At 54.9% G+C, this 22,272-nt stretch overlaps 1 protein-coding gene across 3 annotated transcripts in view; it reads right to left on the bottom strand.

Annotated features, from left to right (window-relative positions):
* The window catches only part of CYTH4 (cytohesin 4), a 32,800-nt gene extending 10,996 nt beyond the window's left edge, over positions 1-21,804 (bottom strand). Inside the window, exons 1-8 of one of the 3 annotated variants that reach the window (XM_077948180.1) lie at positions 21,682-21,797; positions 11,939-12,021; positions 9,956-10,072; positions 8,698-8,764; positions 6,755-6,873; positions 5,144-5,224; positions 3,391-3,503; positions 1,003-1,151 (exon numbers count right to left, since the gene is read on the bottom strand). In XM_077948180.1, the coding sequence (XP_077804306.1) occupies positions 1,003-1,151; positions 3,391-3,503; positions 5,144-5,224; positions 6,755-6,873; positions 8,698-8,760 (525 nt within the window). In that variant the 5' untranslated portion in view covers positions 8,761-8,764; positions 9,956-10,072; positions 11,939-12,021; positions 21,682-21,797. 3 annotated transcript variants of the gene reach the window in all.
* Between the last annotated feature and the right edge of the window lie 468 nt (positions 21,805-22,272).

The following is a 22,272-nucleotide window of genomic DNA, read 5'->3' on the forward strand; positions in this document are numbered from 1 at the left end:
TCCCCCTGGCTCCCTGTGGCCCGGAGGAAATAGGCAAACTCCTGAGGCTGTCATTGGAAGCCCTGGACACTCTGGCCCCACCCTGTCACCCAGTACTGTGCATATATACCACACCTCGGCCACACTGGACACCTCTCCTTCCCCAACCAGGACACGGCTCCATTCTGGCCACTTCTTCTTTACGAAATCTCATTTCCCAGCTTCTTTGGGAAGCTCCCATGTAACCTTCAAGGCCCAGTTCAGAAGTCACCTCCTCTGTGGAGACTTCCAGGATGGCACCCTTCCCTGCCCCCAGAGCAATGACAGCCGCAGTGACAGCAGATCTGCGTCTCCAGAGCTCCCTCCCCACAGCCAGCACGGCATGAATCATGCAGCCTTGTAATTCACATGTGTACGGTCCTCCCACCAGACCCTGAACTTGGTCAGAGCAGCATATGTGGTTGATTCATCCCTGTGGCCCCTGTGCTGGGCGCGGAGCCTGGCATGGTGTGGCAGGGGTGCAGGCTATTTGAGGAAGCAACTGGAGGTTTGGTGCCTGCTGGGCTCCCCAGCTCAAGTAGGGCCTTGTGGGAGACCTCAGTTTCCTCCTCTCTAAAGGACAGAGGGCTTAGAGCAGAGACTGAGGGTTTCCAGGCCTGACACGCTGAGCGTCTAAGAATCTCTATTCTAATAAGTAGACCTGGGCTGTGTGAGGTACCCTTTTGGGAAGATGTGAACAATGGCTGCCCAGAGTCCCCCAAAGGCTTAAATCTGGGTGGACCTCCTGGGTGGTCTATCTCGGACATCCTTCTCAAAATGGGGGCCTCTCTTGGGCAGGTGGGTTTCAGCACCAACGTGCTTTGTGACGGTGCCTCTCAAGACTGTCATAGCCTGGGTGGGCCACATCAGCAGAGTCCCCACTGGAGGCTGTCTATCTCAGAGGAGCCCCTCCTGGGCCATCCACTAAGGACAGGTCCCTCCTGGATTCCCCGGGCCGGGCTGGGTGGGCTGCGCCTCTCTCACCCGCAGCTGGTCCTCAGGCAGGTCACTACCATTGTTGATGCCGCGGTTCATGGACACAAAGCGCTCAAAAGGTGGCCTGTCCCGGACGTTGGGGTTGTGGAGGCTGGTGTTGAGCATGATGATGGAGAAGGACAGCACGTAGCAGGTGTCTGCGGAGGGGAGAGCGGTCACAGTTCTGGCCCTGGCCACTCTCCCTGCCTCTGCCCCAGCCCCTTCTAGGGCCCAGAATCTGCCATGGCAAGTCCCCGAAGGTCCACCTTGTCCCCCTGACTTAGGCTTTGAGGCCCAGCCTCCCCTCCCCTCCCACTCTTGCTGGTCCCCACCCCCTCTTAAACTATCCTCAGCCTCTCCTTCTGAGTCCCTTCCCACCTCCACGCTTCAGCTCCTGCTGGACCCCCTGCCAGGCCCGCCCTTCCTTCCCTCCTCTCCACTTCAATCCTCCTTCTCGTTCAGCTCGGGGCTTCCTCCCCGCAGAGCCCTTTCAGCCCCCTTCCCACTCTATTCTCTGCGTCTCGGAACCCAGAGAACACTCATTGTTAGCAGCGCTGTTCAGGGCTGAGCCACTGCTGCTCTGTAATCTTGCTGGCCTTCCTCCTGAGCCTCAGCGCCTCTCCCATTATTCAGACTTTCAAGTGCTCAGGAGGGAGGGCTGGGCTGTTGGCTGGGGAGGGAGGTGATTGCTACTCTGACGGGGTCTTTTGTCAAGTCTTTGGGCCCCGGATCCAGAGCCAGGGAAGTTCAGCTGCGTCTCCAACTCTCTGGTTGACCTTGGGAAGTACTTGACCTCCCTGACCTTCAGCTTCCCCATCCTTGACATTCAGAGGTTAATCTTTGAAGTAACTGCCTGTTCTGGAACATCAATGATTCTATCTCTGATGGCAGTGGCACCGAGCATTGTTGGTGCTTGCCCTGTGCTAAGCTCTCACATCCCCATGCCCAACCTATAAGGCAAGTCCTGTTGTTACTTCCACTCTACAGATGAGGAAACCGAGGTACAAGAGGTTAAGCTGTATGCCCAACAAAATTAAGAAGTAATTGGACCATGATTCAAATCTGGTGCTTTAAGATGCCTTCTTTCCTACCCACAACTATTTATTGAGTACATACTCTGTGCTGTGGGCCTGGGAGTCATTGATGATGAGTCTGATAGGGTCCCTGCCCTTGCAGGATGTTTAGACTTGTGACAGATAATAAACAAGCAAACACTAAGTGAAGATCTAACCACAAAGTAGAGCAAATGTGCTGGAGGGTTTGTCCATGGACACAGCCAGGAGACAGCGTGCTCGCAGACAAGTCATTTCATCTCTCTGAAGCTATATTCCATACGTCAGGGAGGGATGAGAAGACTACTGACCTCAAACGGTGGATGTATGGATTGAGTGACTTTGGCCGGGTGTGGTGGCTCATGCCTGTAATCCCAACACTTTGCGAGGCCAGGGTGGGCGGATCACCTGAGGTCAGGAGTTCGAGACCAGCCTGTCCAACATGGTGAAACCCCGTCTCTACTAAAAATACAAAAAATTAGCCAGGCATGGTGGTGGGCACCTATAATCCCAGCTACTTGGGAGGCTGAGGCAGGAGAATTGCATGAACCTGGGAGGTGCAGGTTGCAGTGAGCTGAGATCATGCCATTGCACTCCAGCCTGGGTAAAAGAGAGAGACTCTGTCTCTCAAAATAAAATAAAATAAAAAAAAATAAAAAATAAAAAAATGATTGAGTGATTTTGCCTGTGTAAAGCACTCAGTGTATAGGGATTACTTAATACACAGGGTTGGTTATTGTTGTTATGATAACTAGATCCAGAGAAGAGGCCAGGACAAGTTGGCCTTGATGGTCCCTCACCCACCCTGTCCTCTGGATGTCTTCACATGGGCATTGGGTTAGCCCTGGGAGAGAGGGCTATGGAGGACTGACCTTTGTGGATCTCCTTCTATGCCCCTTTTTGCCCCTACACCCTGCCCAGGCCGTTTCATGCTTCTGGGCCTTTGTTCCTACTGCAACTCCTGCCAAAAAGGCCCTTTCTCCGCTTAACCTCCTGGAAAACTCCTATTCATCCTTCAAAACCCCATTCAGACCTCACTGTCTCTGAGAAGCCATCTTGGACATGCTGATTGCCCTACTCCTGCCCTCAGACAGGGTTGCTGCTGCCTTAGCCTTAGCATCCTGTGCTATCATCTCCTGCCTCCTCTCCTAAGAACTGTGTCTCAAGGCAGCTCTGTCAGACAAGCACCCAGCAGCAATGAAGTTGGTGCTCAGCGAGGGATCATGAAGGGGTCTGGGCTGCCAGGATCTGGGTACTTGGGGGAAGCTTGAGGGGGTCTGCGAAATCTATGCCTGGCAATGATGAAGAGGTCCTAGAACCCTGGGTCCCACTCCCCTCCTGGCACCTGTGGACTGGAAGACGCCGGGGTTGCAGAGGCAGTATCGAGTGGCAAAGGCCTCCATCATCCGGTCTATCTTCTGGGCCTCGCCCGGCAGCCGGAAGCTCCACAGGAACTGCCTGGGGGAGAAACAGGGCCACGGGCAGTGGAGTGGGTGGGGGACTCTCAGGGGCCCCAGACAAGCTGCCCTGTCTCTCTCAGGTTTAGTCTCTGTATCCTGTAAATGGGGGAATCTGCAACTGTCATCTGGGCTCACAGGGAAGTGGGATTGGCACCAGGGAGTCCCAAGCACGCGGGCGGTAGCCAAGAAATGCCTTTTCTTGCAGAATACGGAACTAAGCACACGCCCCGCTCTGCACATCTGAATCCCAGCACTGACGGCAGCCTAGTCTGCCTCAGCTGGAAAGGCGGCCTTTGCCTGGCCTGGGGTCTGTGGTTCCCCACACCTGGCCTTTGGGCTCTGAGATCTGGCTGTGGGACACAGTCGAGGAGGGGTGAGGCGGGGTTTCCCCTTGCTAGGGCTCCCTTTCTTGGAACCTCGACTTCCCTCTAGCTCTGGAAGTTTGTGGTTTCCACAGCTTCAAGCTAAGTTCTCTGAGGGTGGGAACTGGGCCTGTATCTCTCACTTTCCTGGTGGGCTTCACACGGTCCTGGGCCCCTAGCAACGGCTCAGTAAATAAGTGAATGAATGAATGAATATGTGAATGAATGAATGAAAGAATGAATATGGGAGACTCCCAAGTCACCCACCCCTCTCCCTTAAAGAGCTGGGAGTTAGAGAACACTGGATAGTGATGGCTTCTTCCTTCTCTGTATTGTAAACTTCTAGTCACCCTCCAAAGCCCAGATCAGATGCCCCTTCTCGGAATCTGAGTTTTCGAGCAGCATCAAGACTTACTAAACACTGTGGACCAATTCTAAACCTTTGCTCATTTAGTCTTCACAACCCTATGAAGTTGGTACTATTATTATCCCCATTCTACGGATGAGGAAACTGAGGCACAGGGAGGTTTACTTTTTATTTTTTTTTATTTATTTTTTTTTATTTGAGACGGAGTCTCGCTCTGTCGCCCAGGCTGGAGTGCAGTGGCGTGATCTTGGCTCACTGCAACCTCCACCTCCTGGGTTCTGGTGATTCTCTTGCCTCAGCCTCCCGAGTAGCTGGGATTACAGGCACCTCAGCCTCCCGAGCAGCTGGGATTACAGGTGCCTGCCACCATGCCTGTCTAATTTTTGTATTTTGTGCGTGTGTATGGCTTGCTCGACGTCACATGGGGGTGAGCAGCAGAGCTGGCATTTAAATTGTATAGTCTGGCTCAAGAGTTTGTGCTTCAAACTGATAATTGTACTGCCTCTGTAGTTGTAAAAATGAGTACCAACAACGGTACCCTAATTAGAAGCTAATAAGTAATAATAAATGGAATACCTACCAAGCAGTCTTATAAAATAAATAAAACATGCACTAATCCAAAAAGTAGGAGAATGACCGTAATAAAGTAATAATGATTAGAATGATTAAATACGGGCGTGATAGAATTCTAACGTAGCAAGAAGGCAGCATTTGCAAGGAACTAGGCCCTTTCCCAGGCGGTCCACCTCAGCTCTGTGAGGTAATACTATCATTCTTGTCATTCTTGTTCCTCGCCTCCTCTTCTTTGCTCCCAACCCTTTGTGCTGTTAGCTGTGTGGATCGCGACACCCCCAGCCACTGAGGCTGTGCCAGTCTTGAGGGCCGGGACCCTGCTCCAGGACTACTCACCTGAGGGCCTGGACGAGGTTGAGGTTGGCGAACTCATGGCAGTCCACGAAGGCCTGGAGGACCTGCAGGTTGACAGGGTCCCTGGGGAGGGGCGGAAGGGAGGGTGAGACACACTCGGATACTGGCTGGCCCCCACCTCCTGGAGGGGGTTGAAGTAGGGGAGGGAGAGGAGCGAGACATCTGTCCTTCTGGGGTCCAGCTGCCATCTGGTGTGTTCACATCTGTCCCACCCGTATCACACCCCGAGGGCACACCCTTGTCCTCCCACGAAGAAACACACACCTTCACTGTTCACCAGCGCTGGTCTGGCCCGGGAGGGGAGCCCTGGCTTTGCAGCGGCCTGCCCTCAGTCCAGGCCTTCCTCATTTCCTATAACTTCCCACCTGGCGACCTCGCAGAAGCCACTTGACCTTCCCAGTCCCAGCTTCCTCATCTGTACAAGGGAGAGAAACTGACCTCCCCCATCTCCTCCCTCTCCTCAGCTCCTGAAGCAGGAAGTTGCCCTTCTCACCATCTGCATGCCCTGCTCACCCCAGGAGGGAGGGGTGTCCTTGGGAGCTGGGGAGAGGGCTGTTGACTCCCTGGTCCAGCTTCACCCCTATCCCCTTGACCGCCCCTCAGACCAGTCCTTTGCCCAGAGCCCTCTCACAGATCCTCACCTCCTCATCCACTATATCCTCCCTCTCTCCTCCCATCCAGCCTAGATTCTTGAGCCTGTTTCTGACCCCAGGGCCTTTGCCCTTGCTGCTCCTGGACTGCTCCTCCTCCACTTGTCTGTACTGATTTGGTCAAATGTCACCTTCTCCATGAGACGCTTCCTGCCCACATTATTCTAAATCACGGCCCCCAACCTATGGTCCCCAGAGTGTCTTCTTTCCTCTCTCTCTCTCTCTCTCTCTCTCTCTCTTTCTTTCTTTTCCGAGATGGAGTCTCAGTCTCCATCTGTTGCCCAGGCTGGAGTGCAATGGCACGATCTTAGTTCACTGCAACCTCTGACTCCCAGGTTCAAGCGATTCCCCTACTTCAGCCTCCTGAGTATCTGGGACTACAGGCGCCCGCCACCACATCTGGCTAATTTTTGTATTCTTAGTAGAGACGGGGGTTTCACCATGTTGGCCAGGCTGGTCTCGAACTCCTGACCTCGTGATCCACCCGCCTCGGCCTCCCAAAGTGCTGGGATTACAGGTGTGAGCCACCATGCCTGGCCGGTCCCCGGCATTTCTGACTTCCTTTCCCTGCTTGATTTGTATTCCACAGAGCTTATCATTCTCTAACATATTTTGCATCTATTGAGACCTGTCTCTCCCATTAGTGTGGACCTCTGAGGATGAGAGTTTTGTCTGTCTTATTCACTGGTGTACACCCAGGGCTTAGGATGGTGCCTGGAATGCCGTAGACCCTAAGCAACATGTATTTGTTGAATATATTACTAAATGAATGAAGGCAGTCAGGCTTTGACTCAGAATCTGGAGGGGATGATCCCTGAGCCCCTCAAGCCCTAGGAGTAATGACTTTCCTAACATAACTCATCCTCTCACCTGTACATTCACACACCTGTACACACCTGCACACCTTCATTTCCTGCCTCCCTTAGGCTCCACTCCTTCTTACCTCTCCCCCAAGTAGGTACCAATGGCTGTCTTGTTGAGGCCCTCGCCTTTATACAGGAACCGTGCGATGTCCTGGATGTCGGGGGTCAGCAGCTTGTGCTCAATGAAATACTGGATACCCTAGAGGGGGTACAGAGAAGCTGCTGCACGGAAGCAGGCCTGGGAGGGGGAAGGGAGGAAGGAGCTCCCGTGGCCAGAGCCCTGGAGCCTGGCATTCTGGTGTTGGCACAGTCTGTTCTGGGAAGTTGTGATCTCTTCCTTCACAGGAGCTGCCTTTATGAGGTGGTGAGTTCCCCATCACTGGAGGTGTGCAAAGAAATTCAGGCCGGGCGCGGTGGCTCAAGCCTGTAATCCCAGCACTTTGGGAGGCCGAGATGGGCGGATTACGAGGTCAGGAGATCGAGATCATCCTGGCTAACACGGTGAAACCCCGTCTCTATTTAAAAAAATACAAAAAACTAGCCGGGCGAGGTGGCGGGCGCCTGTAGTCCCAGCTACTCGGGAGGCTGAGCCAGGAGAATGGCGTGAACCCGGGAGGCGGAGCTTGCAGTGAGCTGAGATCCGGCCACTGCACTCCAGCCTGGAGGACAGAGCGAGACTCCGCCTCAAAAAAAAAAAAAAAAAGAAAGTCACCCTTCCTGCCATGAACCAGCTTCATGCCAGGTACTCCCCAGGGTCCCCTTCAGTCTGACATTCTTTGATTATATGCTTCAGTGATTCTAGGAATTTGTAATTCTGAGATTCAATGATTCAGCCATTTCTTTTGTTCCCCTAAAACTCATATTATTTAAAAATAGCGTTTCATTCTTTCACACAAGTAATCTATGTCTATTGTATAAAACTTAGAAAAAACCAGCTCAATCCAAAGGGGAGGAAATTGCCTGGGCCTTACCGCTCGGAGGCAGACAGCTTCCATTGTGGTGACCTTCCTCCCCTTTCTGTATGAAAATGGGCTCAGACCATGCCTGTTGCATTTAAATCTGCTTTTCGGATTTGACAATATCACAAACATGTCTCCTCACCACCCAGGCACTCAGAGTTTGTCATCCTAGTTTTAGGAGTTGGAGGTTAGGGTCTCTGGCTCTCCATGAAGATTCCTCTGTGTTCCACTGCTGGAAGGTGGGCACGGGCCACGAGGGCCGAGTGACAGGCAGAGGATGCAGAGGACACCCCGGGTGCTGGGTGGGGTGAGAGTGTGAGCCTGCAGGGGTCTCTGTGGATGGGAGCAGGAGTCCAAAGGTCTATGGCCATGAGAGGTGAATGGTTATAACACTTTGGGCCTGTGATGCTGACAGGGAGCCTTCTAAGCCAGAGAGAGAAATTTCCAGGGACCCCAGCTTGGTGCTCTCTGCTGGCTGCCCTGACTCCACCTCGGTGTATCTGCCTGCGGTTTCCTTCTGTCTCTGTCCTTTCAGAAAAGGAAGCCCAGCTGCTACCTGGCGGGGTGAGGGGTGGGGCTGGGGTTGCTCTGAGGCCAGGGGGCTTGGGAGTGGTGTGGGGGAGCGAAGTAACCCAGCCCTGAGCTGCTGCTCCTGCTAGCAGAGGAGTGGGTGGTGGGACCACAGGACTGGCCTTCCCTGAGCCCAGGGCTGGAAGTTGCTTCTGGAGCCTGAGCCCCAGATCCAAGGGCTCCACTGTCCCAAGCCACATTCATGGAGAAGGAAATGGAGGCCTGGAGTGAGGAAGGGACTAGGCCAAGTGCACGGATATCATGGCCTCCTCCATGCTCCTGGCTCCTCCTGCTCCGGGGCGCTTATGCCTTAGAGTAGACGGGGCCCCCAGCCACAGCTGGCCATGGGGCACTGGACAAGATGCTCAGCTCTGCTGGGCCCAGCTTCCTCCTGTGGAAAGGGGTCTTGTCGCTGAGGGGAGTGAGAGGACACCAGCCAGGTGCTCCCATGCAGTCCCCATACCCTGTGGCCTGGGCCCTCCACAGCCGCCTACCTTTGCAGGGTCCATGTTGAACTTCTTGCGTCCAGTGCACAGCTCCTTCTCCTTCTGGGCCATCCGGCTGTGGACATGAGGACGTCAGCTTAGGCTGCACCAGGACCCTGAATTACCCTCTCCACTCCCCAAGGACCCTTGCCTCAGCAGGAGCCCATACGCTCTAGGGACCTTCAAGTGGGGCCCCCAGGTCCTGCCTGGGAACCATCTAGCGGGGAGAGAGAAGTGCAAGGCCTGGCTCCTCCCAGAACTCTGCAGCTGACTCCTCTGATGGGCCCAGCACGGGCATTTAGCAGCTCTCAGGACCCCGGAGCTGCCGCGGAGGAGGGGCCCTGTGCAAGAAACCGGGGGAGGAGCAAGGGCTGAGCGCGCAGGCGCCAGAGCCAGGCTCCTGGATGCGAATCCGAGATGGGCTGCTTTGGTGGAGTCATTTCCTCTCTCTGGGCCTCAGTTTCCTCATCTATAAAATGGAGGTGACACCACCTGCCTCTCAGCGTTGTTGAGAGGTTAAAGCACCTAAAACAGTGAGGCGTACGTGTGTTATTTGTTATTGTTGTGGCTGGAACAGGGGAGCTGGAGAAACGGCCACTTGTGTGTGTGTGTGCATGTGTGTGTGTGTGTCTGTGTGCATGTGTCGCTGGGGGAGGGGAGGAGGCTGGACAGGTGGAGACCTAACGGGTGGCAGGTGCAGGAGGGGAAATTCCTAGGCCCTGGGACCCTAGGAGACCGTGTAGCAACCAACCTTCTTGTTGCACAAATGGGGAAACTGAGACCCAGAGAGGGACAGGATCTGTCCCAGGTCACAAAACAGTGAGAATTTTCCATAGAGGCGGTGGGAGTGGCCGGCTCCGGGTTAGTGGTGAGACGGGTGGGGTGGGGCCAGGCTCCTGTCCTCGTGGGGCCCTGAGCTTCCTTGTCCTTGCCCTTGGGGCTGAGCTTCCCTTCTCCTCGCCCATCCCAGGATGGATGTGGCCAGTGATCATCCAGGGCTGGACCACAGTGGGTCCGGAGAGACTTTGGGTTGGGGGAGGGGAGGACGCAGTGTCTCTCAAGAGAGGGTCAGCCTGGAAGCAGGGACCCAGGCTGGGATGGGGCCTGGGTCACCATGTTCCGGTCTCGTTGCTGCCTCCTACTCCCGGGCCAATCCTTGATTTCACCAGGCCCAGGGGTCGGGGGTGGCCCCTGCTCATTCAAGGTGTATGACATCCTTGGGAAGCAACCCTGGCAGTTTCTGGGGGTCCCCACCCACGCCCCTCACCTCTCCTCCGCGCTCTCGAAGCAGTCGATTTGGGCAAACACATCTGCGATCTCATCCTTCAGCTTCTGTGGGGTGGCAGGGGCAGGACAGGGAGAGTCAGGGGTGGAGGCCAGAATCCTGGGGGTTTAAGACCCTAGTGACCACTCCTGGCCCTGGGCGTGACTCTCAAACCTGGCCCCTCTCCCTGACCTCTGTCCTGAGTCCCCAGTCTGAGGGGCCCTCCATGGACAGGTCCCCTCCCTCGATGTCTCATAATTTCAAAGTCCCATGCTAAACTATCACTTCTGTCTGCACCCATGCCTCCACTTGCCTTGGGGAGGGGGAACCCCCAAGCCCCCACCCCTTGCCCATCCTATTTCCAACCTTCCCATCTCTCCCCTCTGCAGCCATGAAGTCTGTTCTCCAGCTGAGCCTACCCGACAAGCCGGCCTCCCCGCTGCCCACCTCCCCCCTGCCCACCTCCACCCTGCCCGCCTCCACCCTGCCCGCCTCCACCCTGCCTGCCTCCCCCGGCTGGTGTCTTTCTGGAGCACTGCATGGAGCCGGCCCTTCCCCTGCTCAAATCCCTCCCATGGCTCCCTACTGCTTCCTCAGCTTCTGCCCCAGCTTCTCTCTGGCTTTCCTCCACTTACTCTGTTGCTCACCCTTGACGAAGTGCCCGCTACGTGCCTGCCAGGTACTATGGGGACACCACGCATAGGCAGCATAGGCACTTTCTCCAGGGACTTTGCAATTCCCCTGGACTTTACAGAAGACACTGAGGCGTAGAGAGATGACACGACATGCCCACCGTCTGACTCCAAACCTGTGCTTCCCCCAGCTCGACCCCAAGCCCATTTCATCTTGACCCTGCAGGAGGCACCCAGTGGCAGAGGGGACCCCCTAACACCTCCCCCTGTCAACCACCAGCACCCCCTGCAGGACAGCAGCATGAGCCCCTGGCAGGCACTCCCAAGAGGCACCCAGCCCTTCTCCCCAGGATCTGTGGGGTGCTGGTGAGGGGCTGGCTCCAGGGGCTTGTCCTGAGACTCAAGGCCAGCATGGGACTTGGGAGCCTGTGTCTGAGCCCTGTCAGCTCCTGTTCATGCCATCTTGGCAGAGCCACTGAGTGGTTGCCCCACAAATACAATGGGGATTTATTTGCAAGTATCAACTGAGCACCTATTAATGCTGCACCCTGCAGGCAGGGGATGCAGTGGTGGGCAAGACAGACCTCGGCTCTGTGTTCATGGAGGGCATAGTCTGGTGGGGTTGGGATCATGGGTGGTCGTAGGGCAATGACCATGCAGAGCACCATCGGAGCAAGGTAGAGAAAGCCTGGTACATAGTGGGTGCTCAATAAAACACCAGCTGAGTGAATAATTTTGTGCCTTCATTCCTCACTGAAATCCTAAGTTTATGTGCATGGGAGTGGGGGTGGGTACAGCCGCTGCAGACCAGGCAGATGAGACTGCAAGTGCAAAGGCCCAGGGGCAGGGCTGAGCAAGGCACGTTCCAGGAACAGAACCCAGCCTGTCTCGGAATCTGCCGACCCAGATGAGCTGACGTCTGAGTCTGATTGGTGAAGTGGTAAGTGCCGGGCACATACTGGGAGTTATCATGACCAGGTGGTCTACACTCTGCAGGGGTGAGACCTGTCTGAAGCTTCACCACTGGGGTGAGTGCCTGTCCTGTGACAAAGCGAGTAAAGGCCGGGATGGGGCTGGGCACACAGTGGGTGCCTAATTGGATCGCTGCCTCCCTCCCCGGCTCTCCTGGTCCTCCCTGGGTCTCAGGGTGTCTGTCTGCAGGCTTGCTGTTCTCCATGCTCCTGGCACTGGGAACAAGGCTGATATGGGCCAGAGCTGGCCACACTGTCTGACCAGCAGGAGCTGGTGGGGCGTGTGCAAGCGTGCAGAAGTGTCTGCTTATGGACGCATGCAACGTGGCGTGTGTGGGCATGGACACGTGTGCAAGCGTGTGTGGACACGGGTGTGCGCTCACCTGGATGTCCTCCAGGAGCTGCTTCCGGTGCCACTTGATCCTCTGCAACTCTTCTGTCTCCCCGCTGCTCAGCTCCGCGGGCTCTACAGAGAGACAACCGGCCTTCCCCATCACTTGGCTGCAGCCACACCCACTTGCCCTCACTTCTGCAGGGCCTCCTTCCCTCCAGAAACCCAGGATTTGCCCTCTTCACAGAGGCCCACCTCCTCCAGGAGGCCTCCCCTGACTGCCCTGTCTAAAGCAGCCCCTGCTCCCTCCCCTCCTGCCCTGCTTCCTGTTTCTCCCACCCCCTGGATAGACACCCCCCGAAAGGATCTTGTTTCCTTTTATCTTTTCTGTCCCTCCTGTTAGACTCTTGGCTCCGTGACAGTTCAGCTGTTCTATTCTTTTGCTCACTGCTGTGTCCCCAGCACACCGAGAAAAAGTCTGACCCGTCGTAAGCACTCAGTTAAACACTTGCTGAAGGCATGCATTCCTTCCCCGGAACTTGAATCCCCTCCTCCACTGACTCACGGGCTCATTATTTATTCACTTATTTATTTGAACAACCAGGAAGTGGCATACCATTTTCCTCACATCCCATTGGCCAGAATGCAGTCATGTGGCCACACCTAGCTGCAAGGGAGGCTGGGAAATGAGCCTGTGTCAGGGTGGTCCTGATGTCCTTACTATGTAAAATGGGGAGGCTGGATTTGGGGGATATTTTGTAGTCCCTGCCCCCAGATACTGAGGCTCAGAGAGGTGAGGTGACTCAACCAAGGTCCCACAGGGAAGTGGTCACTGAGCCAGGATGGGACCTTGAATTGGGCTGACTCCAAAGCCTGTGCTCTTTCATCTCCACTTGGAAATGAATACATTAAATAAGATTTGTATGTGCTGGCATTCTATGCAAGGTGCTATGATGATGCCCACAACTAGGTCAGCTGTCCTATCTTCATGCTTCCTGGTGGCTTCAGTTTCATCCACAACACTCTCCTTCTCTGAGTAATATGGCCTCCCTATTACTCAGAGAGTCCTCATCCTGGGCCTGGGGACTCTACAACCTCTCCAGCCTTGGCGGTGAGACTTATTCCCTGCCATTCCCAACAAGAGCCTGCCAGTCCAGCCTGCCAGCTCCTCTCTGTCCCAGAGCCATCCAGGACTCGGTCCCACTTCCCTGTGTTTGCCCAGGCAGCTCCTGTACTCTGGCATGCCTTCTCCTGTCTGCCTGCCCAGATCCTCGCTGACCTTCAAGTTCCAGTGTCGGGAAGTGCCTGGCTGCATTTCTTAAAAGTTTTACAAGGATAGACATCATTTCCCCCAAAAGAATGCAGAGGGAATGTTGAATGCTCCCTTTCCCTACTTCTCCCTCTCATGACTAAGCAGGCATTGTGGATGTTGAGATTGAAGCCCCATGTGGAGATGGCAGGACACCAGGCTAGATGGAGCCCAGGTCCCCAGGCAGTGATGTGGAGAAGACTCATCATATTCACCTGGACCACCTATCCATCTGAACTTTTCAACGAGAGAGAAATCAGTTTTGAGAACGTTTTGGTCACTGTTATTCTGAGTCTCTTTAAGCAGCTAAACCTGACATATATCTAATACAGCATCTTCATCTGTGGAATATGTACCATAACCCTTGCCTCAGAGGGCAGCTTTCAGCAAGGAAAGAGCTAAACTTTGTCAAACACCCAGCAAGAATCCAACATATGCTGAGTCCAACATGCGTACAATGGGTGCTGTCTGCATCCACCCTCCTCTTCAGGACCAAGGCACCATCCCCCCAGCTGCTGGGAGGAAAGCCTGCTGATGGCTCCCAACTGACTCCCTCCCCAGACACTAGCCTCAGCCAAAGGGAGGTGCCTCACCCAGGAGTCCCCCCGACCAAGGGCAGGCCCTGCAATAAAAAGCCAAGACCGCTTGCCTGGTTTCAGGACCTGCCCCAGTTTTCAGATCCAGAACCTTGGGACTGAAGGAGAGGCTGGGTCCCAAAGGTAGAGTCCTGCAACACTGTGGCAAGTATATATGGCAATGACTCCCTGGTTCTTCCCTAAAAACACCTGTGGCCATTAACTCCAGTAACTGTATGTGGGGGAAAGGGGAATACCCAAACATTCTGAGGATTGTTGGACACAGGGTCCAAGTTGACATCAGCGCTCAAGACTGAAGTGTCTTCAAAGCCACATTTGAGTGGGGGTGCATAGAGACCAGGTGATAAATGAGGTCTTGGCCAGGTCCAGCTCACTAGGGGTCTGCTTGATTCATGGCCACTTTCCTGGTCTACAGATGTAGAATTGGAATGAACATCCTTGGTTCTTGACCCCATATTGGTACCTTGGCCCACAGGGTCAGAATCATTGTAGTGGGAATAGCTATTGGAAAATTCATGAAGCTGACCCATTGTCCCCACAGTGAAGAGAGTAAACAAAAAACTATATCCTGAGGGGAATGTCAGGTGTGGATGCCACTCTTGAGACCTAATGGATGCAGGAGCAATGGCCCTCGTCACATTCCCAAGCACTTCCCCAGTTGGGAGGATGGCCTGCTTCTTCCAGCTGCTTCCTTTTAGCAGAGAATTATATACTATGCAGAAAACAGTTCCTGGAATGGCACCGGGTCCTGGTAGAGATAGAGTGCCAGCTTGCAGAACATCGTGTAACTAAGTAGCCCAGATGGCTCCATCTGACCCACTAAGTCAGAAGGTCAAGCGAGACCAATAGTAACCCTTTGTGAGTGGTACATCCAGGAGCAGGTGCGAGCAGAGACAGAGGGCTCCAGTAGGCTCCAGGGATAGGTGGCCCAGACCCTCGTGACACCCGCTGCTGGTGCACCAGGGCCTATCCCTCTGCTTACACCATGACCCACATGGGTGGGTCTCTTACGACTTTCTGACAATGGAGGAGAATGCCAAGGTTGGCTGCAGAATGAGTTGGCTCAGAGTTTGGGCACAAGTGAAAACCGGGTAGCTACTGAATTACAGCCCTGCACAAAGGTGTCCTGGAAAGACAGTGGTGAGGGCAAGTCCTCCCAGGGGCCAGGGCTTCAGGCAGGGCACCTGGCCATCCACTTCTTGTGGAAAGAGAAATGGCTTCTTGAAGTCAGAATATCCATGCATCATGGGCAGTGGTGAATGGCTTGACTGCTTTGTCGGAGGCCAGAAAGAAGGAAGATGGGAAGATCAGAAAGTCAGGAGAAGAGGCAGGTGGATGACCCCATGGGAGCAGAATGTCCACTCTGCCAGCAACAGGGACGCATGCTGAGCCCATCGTTTCTCCAGAAGACCAGGGAGCAAATTGATTCCATGAAACCCCTTCTATTCTGCAAAAGTGAACCATCCATCTTGCCTGGAGTCAACATGTGTTGGAAATGTGTTTGCCTTTCCTGCCCACAGGGCCTCAGCCAGCACCACTATCCAGAGGCTCAGGGTGTTTGACCCGCCAACACAGCACACCGCGTAACATCACAGAAGACCAAGGGATGCTCTCGACAGCAAAGGTGGTCTGAAGTGAGCATGTGGCCATGAGATCCACCGGTCCTCTCTGGCATTTCACTGGAAGGTGCTGGCCTGATGGAGTGGAGGGATGGGGCAGCCTTGGGAAGGTGTAGCGGAGGTGTCAGCCTGGAGGTGATATCCTGCTTGGATGGGGCACCATATGCCCTAAATCTACCACCACTGTGTGGTGCTCTGTCTCCAGCAGGCGGTCCACAAGGGTCCAGGAACCAAGGGGTGGGAGTGGGAGTGGCCCCACCCTCCTAGTGACCCACTCTGGAGTTTCCTTTTTTATTTTATTTTATTTTTTTGAGACAGTCTTGCTCTGTCACCCAGGCTGGAGTGCAGTGACATGACCTTGGCTCACTGCAACCTTTGCTTCCCGGGCTCAAGGGACTTTCCTGCCCCAGCCTCCCCAGTAGCTGGGATTATAGGCATATACCACCACACCCAGCTAATTTTTTTTTTTTTTTTTTTTAGATGGAGCCTTGCTCTGTCACCAGGCTGGAGTGCGATGGCACGACCTCGGCTCACTGCAACCTCCGCCTCCTGGGCTCAAGGGACTCTCCTGTCTCAGCCTCCCAAGCAGCTGGGACCCCAGACATGAGCCACCACATCCAGCCAATCTCCGTATTTTTAGTAGAGATGGGGTTTCATGGTGGCCAGGATAGTCTCGATCTCTTGATCTCACAATCTGCCCACCTCAGCCTCCCAAAGTGCTGAGATTACAGGCGAGAGTCACCGCACCCGACCAATTTTTGTATTTTTAACAGAAACGGGGGTTTCACTATGTTGGCCAGGCTGGTCTCGAACTCCTGACCTCAGGTGATCCACCTGCCTCGGCCTCCCAAAGTGCTGGGATTACAGGTGTGAGCCACTGTGCCTGGCCCACTCTGGAGTTTCTTTCCTCTGAAGGTCTAGAGGTCCTGTTTCCAGGAGGGAGTTGGAGGGGGGAGGACACTTTATAGCAGGGGACAAAGCAAGAGTCTTGTGACACTTTAAGCTCACAAACACCTACTCCATGCCAGTCTCTGTATAAGTGCTGTCATTTAATCTTGAAGTAGGTATTTTCCAGTTTGAGACACTGAAGCTTAGGAAGGTGAGGCATGGGAAGTGGCAGTGCTGGAATCCGCACCCTCTTTTGCTGACCCCCACGCCTCTGCCCCCAGGAGAGATGGATTCTGAAACTGTTTGGGACATGCAGGGATGGAAGGTGTAAGGGGCCACCTGTGTGGAGACGCAGAGCAGGGACAGCCGGCGAGGCAGTGCTAGAGGCTGGCTCCGGAACTCTTCCGGTAGGAGCTGGCGGGGAGGCCGTCGGTCTCATCCACAGAGAAAAACCAATCACCTCGGGTTGCCTTGGAGGTGGACCATCCGATTGTGCTTTGTTTGTTGGTTTTATACACTTTTCCTGTTGGCCTGGGGTTGTGTTTCTGCTCGGGGCGCACCTGCTGGAGGAGGCCGAGTGGATTCCAGACTGGCTGCTTGTCTGAGAGAAGCCAGCGTGGGCTCCAGCATTCCTACAGATGCTCCACGGTGCGGATGGCCAGAAGTGAGTGATGGGGTTCCTGAAGCTCCTCCAAGGCTGACCTTCCGGCTCCCTACGGGGTTTCACCAGCTCCTGGCTCCCACCTGCCCTCAGGGTCCAGGGAATCATTCACACATCCTGTGTTCCAGGCCCTCCTCTGAGCTTCAGATCCGACCATCCCGATATGTATTGGTCACCACCGCTCCTGTCATTGTGCCCCAGATTGAACTTCTAGAATGCTCCTTCCTCCCTGTCCTCTTCCTGAATTCCTGAGCCCTGAAAATGGTCCACATTTCCCCAGGAGGCACCTTGACACCCACCTGGCTTTCACCCCTTGGGTCTCCTCCACCACCAAGTCCTGCCTAATTCTTTCCCCTTCCAGGGTCCCACTGTCGTCCCGGCAACTATCACTTTGCTCGAGGGGACTTCAGGGCGTTCAGATGCCTCCCTGCCTCTTCTACCCATTCTGGTCCAGTTTCCCATGGCATCCCATTGTCCTGGGGACAAAGACTGCAAATCTCACCAGTCCTCCTGGTGTGTCCCCTCCACGCTCCTCTCACACTCCGCCCCTTTCCTGCCCCAGCTCCATGCTCAGCCTCCCTTCATTCACTCAGCTGCCCTTCATTCACTCCCCTGAGCTCTAGCCTTCCGAAAGCCTTTGCGCCGCCATTCCTTGCACCCAGAATGCCCTTCCTTCTCCTCTCTGCCAGCAGACCCTCCTTATCTCCTACTCCAGATCCCCTTTCAGGGGTCCTCCTGGGTTCCACTGAGGAGCCATCCCTGCCCCCACCCCTTCCCATTCCCCACAGCGTTTCTGGGATCTGCGTGGCTCAATAACCAAGTCACGCCCTTGGTTAAGGAAGGCATGGTGGCTGAGCACCTATGGTGTGCCAGGCCCTGTGTGTTCCAGGCTCTTCCCATCCACTCTCTCACTGAATCCCACAACCACTCCGAAAGGAAAGGTATTTCTAAGCTCATCCTATAGGCGAGGCCCCTGAGACTCAGAGAGGTGAAGTGTCCTGCCAAAGGTGACACAGCTGGAGTGTGGCAGAGCTGGGATTCACATCTGGGCCCATCTGGGGCTCGGAGGCTACAGCCCTGATGTTGATCTTCCAAAGACTGATCTCTTTTCATACAAATCATCAAACACCTGTCAGACACTAATTCTGGGTTTCTGACAGGGTTACATGTTTGAGAATAAAGGCAAGATGCAGAATGATGCCTGCAGTTGCCCCCGCCCAACCCCTGCAAAGCCAACACTGTAGAGCTGGGGAAACTGAGGCACGGTTCCCAGGGGAGTGGGATTGCATGGGAATAGTGAGCAGGTTGCTTGTGTTTTTACCGCACATAGCTCCTTTCATACTCCCTTGTGGTTGACAAGTGTGTTCGTGAATCCTCAGTCCCCTGTCCCCTTCTGACGGGGGTCCTGTCCCCAACAGGTGGCAACTGCTCAAAGCATCTGAATCCACAGGAGGGTGGTGATGGCCCCGGGCTTGCTGTATCTTACAGGGTGCACATGGAGCCCACTGACCCCTCTTCTGTTTGTTAAAAAGAGGAGATTCCTCCCCATTTCAGAGTTTCAGGCACTGGTGTAGGCTCATGGGATATGTTTTTGTTTGTTTGTTTGTTTTTTTGAGATGGTCTCTCTGTCTGTTACCCAGGCTGAATTGCAGTGGCGTGATCTCAGCTCACTGCGACCTCCGCCTCCCAGGTTCAAGTGATTCTCTTGCATCAGCCTCCCGAGGAGTAGCTGGAATTACAGGCAACTGCCACCACGCCCAGCTAAAATTTTTTTGTATTTTTAGTAGAGACGGGGTTTCACTATGTTGGCCAGGTTGATCTCGAACTCCTGACCTCTGGTGATCCTCCTGCCTTGGCCTCCCAAAGTGCTGGGATTATAGGTGTGAGCCACCATGCCTGGGCGGGAGATGTATTTTTAATACTAATAATAATGCACACAAATAATAAAATTACCACCACCACCACCACAGACCCCGTTTCCTTCTCACTTATCTCTGTGCTTCTCACAGCCTCACAAGGTGTGACATGAACCCCCACCCCAAACCCACAGGCTGGTGCTGCCCTTGTGCCCAGGCTGGTGAATGTGCCCGTCTCCCCGGCTCCTCCCCACTTCCTCTTTGTCCTTCCTCTTTCCCATCGTATTTTTAGAAATCTTTGAGCTTGCAGCCCTGCTTCCAGAACAGCTGGCCTCACTTCCCCTTTCCAGGGCAGGAGGAGGACCCATCTCAGGGCCCTAAATAAAGAGGCCCCTCAAAGTCTAAGTAGGAGGGACCTTGGGGCAGAGGGGGTGTGGGCGGAGCTGCTCCCCTCCCCAGCCCCACAAGCCCCACAGGCTCTGCAGAGTGTGGCTTCCTCTCCCCGAGCCGAGCTGGCTCTATTTTTAACTGCACCTGCCTGTCTTATCTGCACCAGCGCAGTGCTCGTCTTCGGCCACACTGGGGCTTTGCTGTCTGGTGCTCTCATCTTCCCGGCAGGCCTTGGGGGAGGGTGCCTTACCTGCTTCCGGACACAGGCCCACCTCAGGAGAGGAGGGGAGGCAGCCCTGGGGAACCCTGTGTCACCAGCCTGTCCATAATAAAGGTAGGAAAACTGAGGCCCACAGAAGGAAGAGACCATGACCACTGGCAGGGTGGTGCAGAGCTGGAACCTGAGCGAGGTCTGGCTAACTCCCAATCCCCGCTTCCCCAGGCCAGGCCAGGATGATGGCACCCACGTAGAGATGACAAATCGGAACTCAGAGAGGGGAAGTCACTGGGCCACGGAGAAGCCCGAATTAAGACCCAGTCTGGGCAACGGGGAAATGACCTTTCCTCCCTCCTGCTGGCCTCCTCCTCCAGGAGGTCTTCCCAGATCTCCTCTGCCCCAGTGGGAAAAGTCGCTTCCTCCCATCTCTAAGCCTGTGTCCATTTGCACGGCTGGGTCAGGGTCCTGCCGGATCTGACTCCTGCCTCTCCACCCCGCCCCCAACGTTCCAGACCAACACCCGTCCCCCAAGGTTAGGCCCATGGCTGGGTCACTGCTGTCCCCAGCACTCCTTAGCACACTGAAAGGTCGTTTGTAGAGTGAATGAATGAAAAGACCAACTACTCAATGGAGAACCAATTGACCCCATTAATCCATCGCTGCATTGACCCCAATTAATTCATTTCCTCCCTAGTACCGGCTGAAGCAAAGCAGATTCTCCCCTCCCGTGCCCTCTCCACAGCCCCGGCCAACTTGGGGCTTTCTCCCTCAGGTTCTCAGCCCTGCTCTGCCGCTGACTGCCCGTGTGACCTCAAGCAAGTCAGTCCTCGCCTCTAGTTCACCTCTGGGAGCCTCAGTTTCCTTATCTGCAATATGGGGACAGCCATCCCTGTAACCTTAGTATGTTAGGACCCCAAAGGACAAAGTGCCCTGCTGGACACACAGGCGGGGGTCTTGCATCTCAGTGGGTGCCCTCCCCGCCTCATCCCCACCCTCCTGTCTGCTGAGAGGCCTGAGTCAGGTGCTGCCCCTTGCTGGGTCTCCCTCCCTGTGCCGACCAGGTGTCCCCCAGCTGTGCTCACTGAGCTGTGATTTTGGGAACCTCCAAAGCCCACAGGAGAGGCAGGGGTCAGAGAGTGAGCCCGGGACAGGGAGTCACGGCACAGGGTTTGGTCCTGCCCCTGCCGCAGAGAGACTGTTTTCTTCGCTTGGCCTCTTTTCTCCCTTCTGCCACTGGGGGGCTGTTGAAATGGATCAGTGGTTCTCTAACTGTGTTCCCTGGTGGGGGGGTGGGGGAAGGGGGATGCCCAGTGGGCGGGGCCAGGCTGCTCCATGTTAGGTGCATTTGAAGCCAGGGTGCTCCCGGACAAGGCTGAGGTCATCTGGACCTGGGGAGCAGACAGCTCCCACCAGCCTGTAGATTCTGGAATTCCAGCAGCCGTGTTCACCAGAACCGTTGCAGCTCTGGAGAACACTGACATCCAGGGTACAGAAACTTGGCCCCTCTTCTGGACCTTCGATTTACCTCCCCAAACACAATCCTGATGTTCTTTTCCTCACCATCTTTGCAGCCTCCTTTCTCCTCTTTCTCCCCAGACACATGGTCCTAGTCCCTGGGGAGGGTTTCAATCAGAGCCTCTTGCTCACTCCCGGCCCTCCCCCGGCTCTAGGCTGCGTCCTCAGCCTCCCCAAAGACCACCCCAACCCCCGGCCAGAAAGGGACCTCAAGTCCCTTGTATCACCCAGACAAGCATCGCCGTCACCAACATCACATCATCATCTTAATCACAAGTCACTTTTCTCAGTTCACCTCTGAGCCTTTGGACTGGCCGTTCCTTCTGGCTGAAATGTTTGTTCCTTAGAAGGCCCCTTAGCTGATACCGTCCTCAGGTCCCTCATTAGACAGCATCTTGGGGCCTTTTCCACCATGCACTCCCCTCTTCCTTATCCTGCTTTACTGTTCTTCATCCTACCTGCCACCAACTGACGTAGGGCATCACATTAGAGTAATTGCCTGTTTCTCCCTCTAGAGGACAAGCCCGTGAAGGGGGGAACAGCGTCTGCTTTGCTCACTGCTGTGTGCCCAGCCCCCAGAACACAACTGGACACCTAGGCTGAGCCCACAAATGTTTGCTTCGCGCAGCTGCATTTTCCGCCTGTGCTGTATTCCTTTATCTAGGACCCTGTGAGGCAGGGGCTGCCGTCCCATTCTAAAAGAGAGCACCCTGAGGCCCAGAGAGGTGGACTGCAGTTGCTTACCTGGGTGGCACAGGTCCATTGTGACGCCCCTGGGGAAAAGATGACCCGTGTTCCTGTCGCTTGTCAACCCAGCTGCTGCTCGGGCTGACCCAGCAAGGATGCGTCACCTTGACTGTAACGGGCCCCTTCCTGCTTGCCCCGCCCAGCCCTGTGTGGGGAGGAAGTCAGTCCTGGCCCACTGGGGTCTCGTGTGCAGGCTTTTGACACAACAGCACTTCCTAAAAACTGGCAGAGTTTTGAGCAGCAGGGACCTTTGCCAGAGAGGGACAGAGGTGGAAACAAACAAACAAACAAACAGATGAAGTGAGGGGAGGGCCACATAAAAAAGAGAAAGACAGAAAGAAACACCCAGACGCATATGTACACACACACGTACACACGCACAGACACCGAGGGTGATGTTCACTGAGGATGAACATTTTCCAGGGAACCATGGGCATTTACCTGGCAACCTCCTCACATGAATGCCATAGGAGCACCCAACTTGGACAGTCCTAGCAGGGCCCCCTCTGTTCCACCCCACAAGCTCTCTTCCAACTCCCACTTAAGAAAAGACAAATGAATTCAGTGCTAGGAAGGACTTTCCTTCCC

Source organism: Macaca mulatta, chromosome 10, assembly GCF_049350105.2.
Source record: "Macaca mulatta isolate MMU2019108-1 chromosome 10, T2T-MMU8v2.0, whole genome shotgun sequence".
NCBI classification, from domain to species: Eukaryota; Metazoa; Chordata; class Mammalia; order Primates; family Cercopithecidae; genus Macaca; species Macaca mulatta.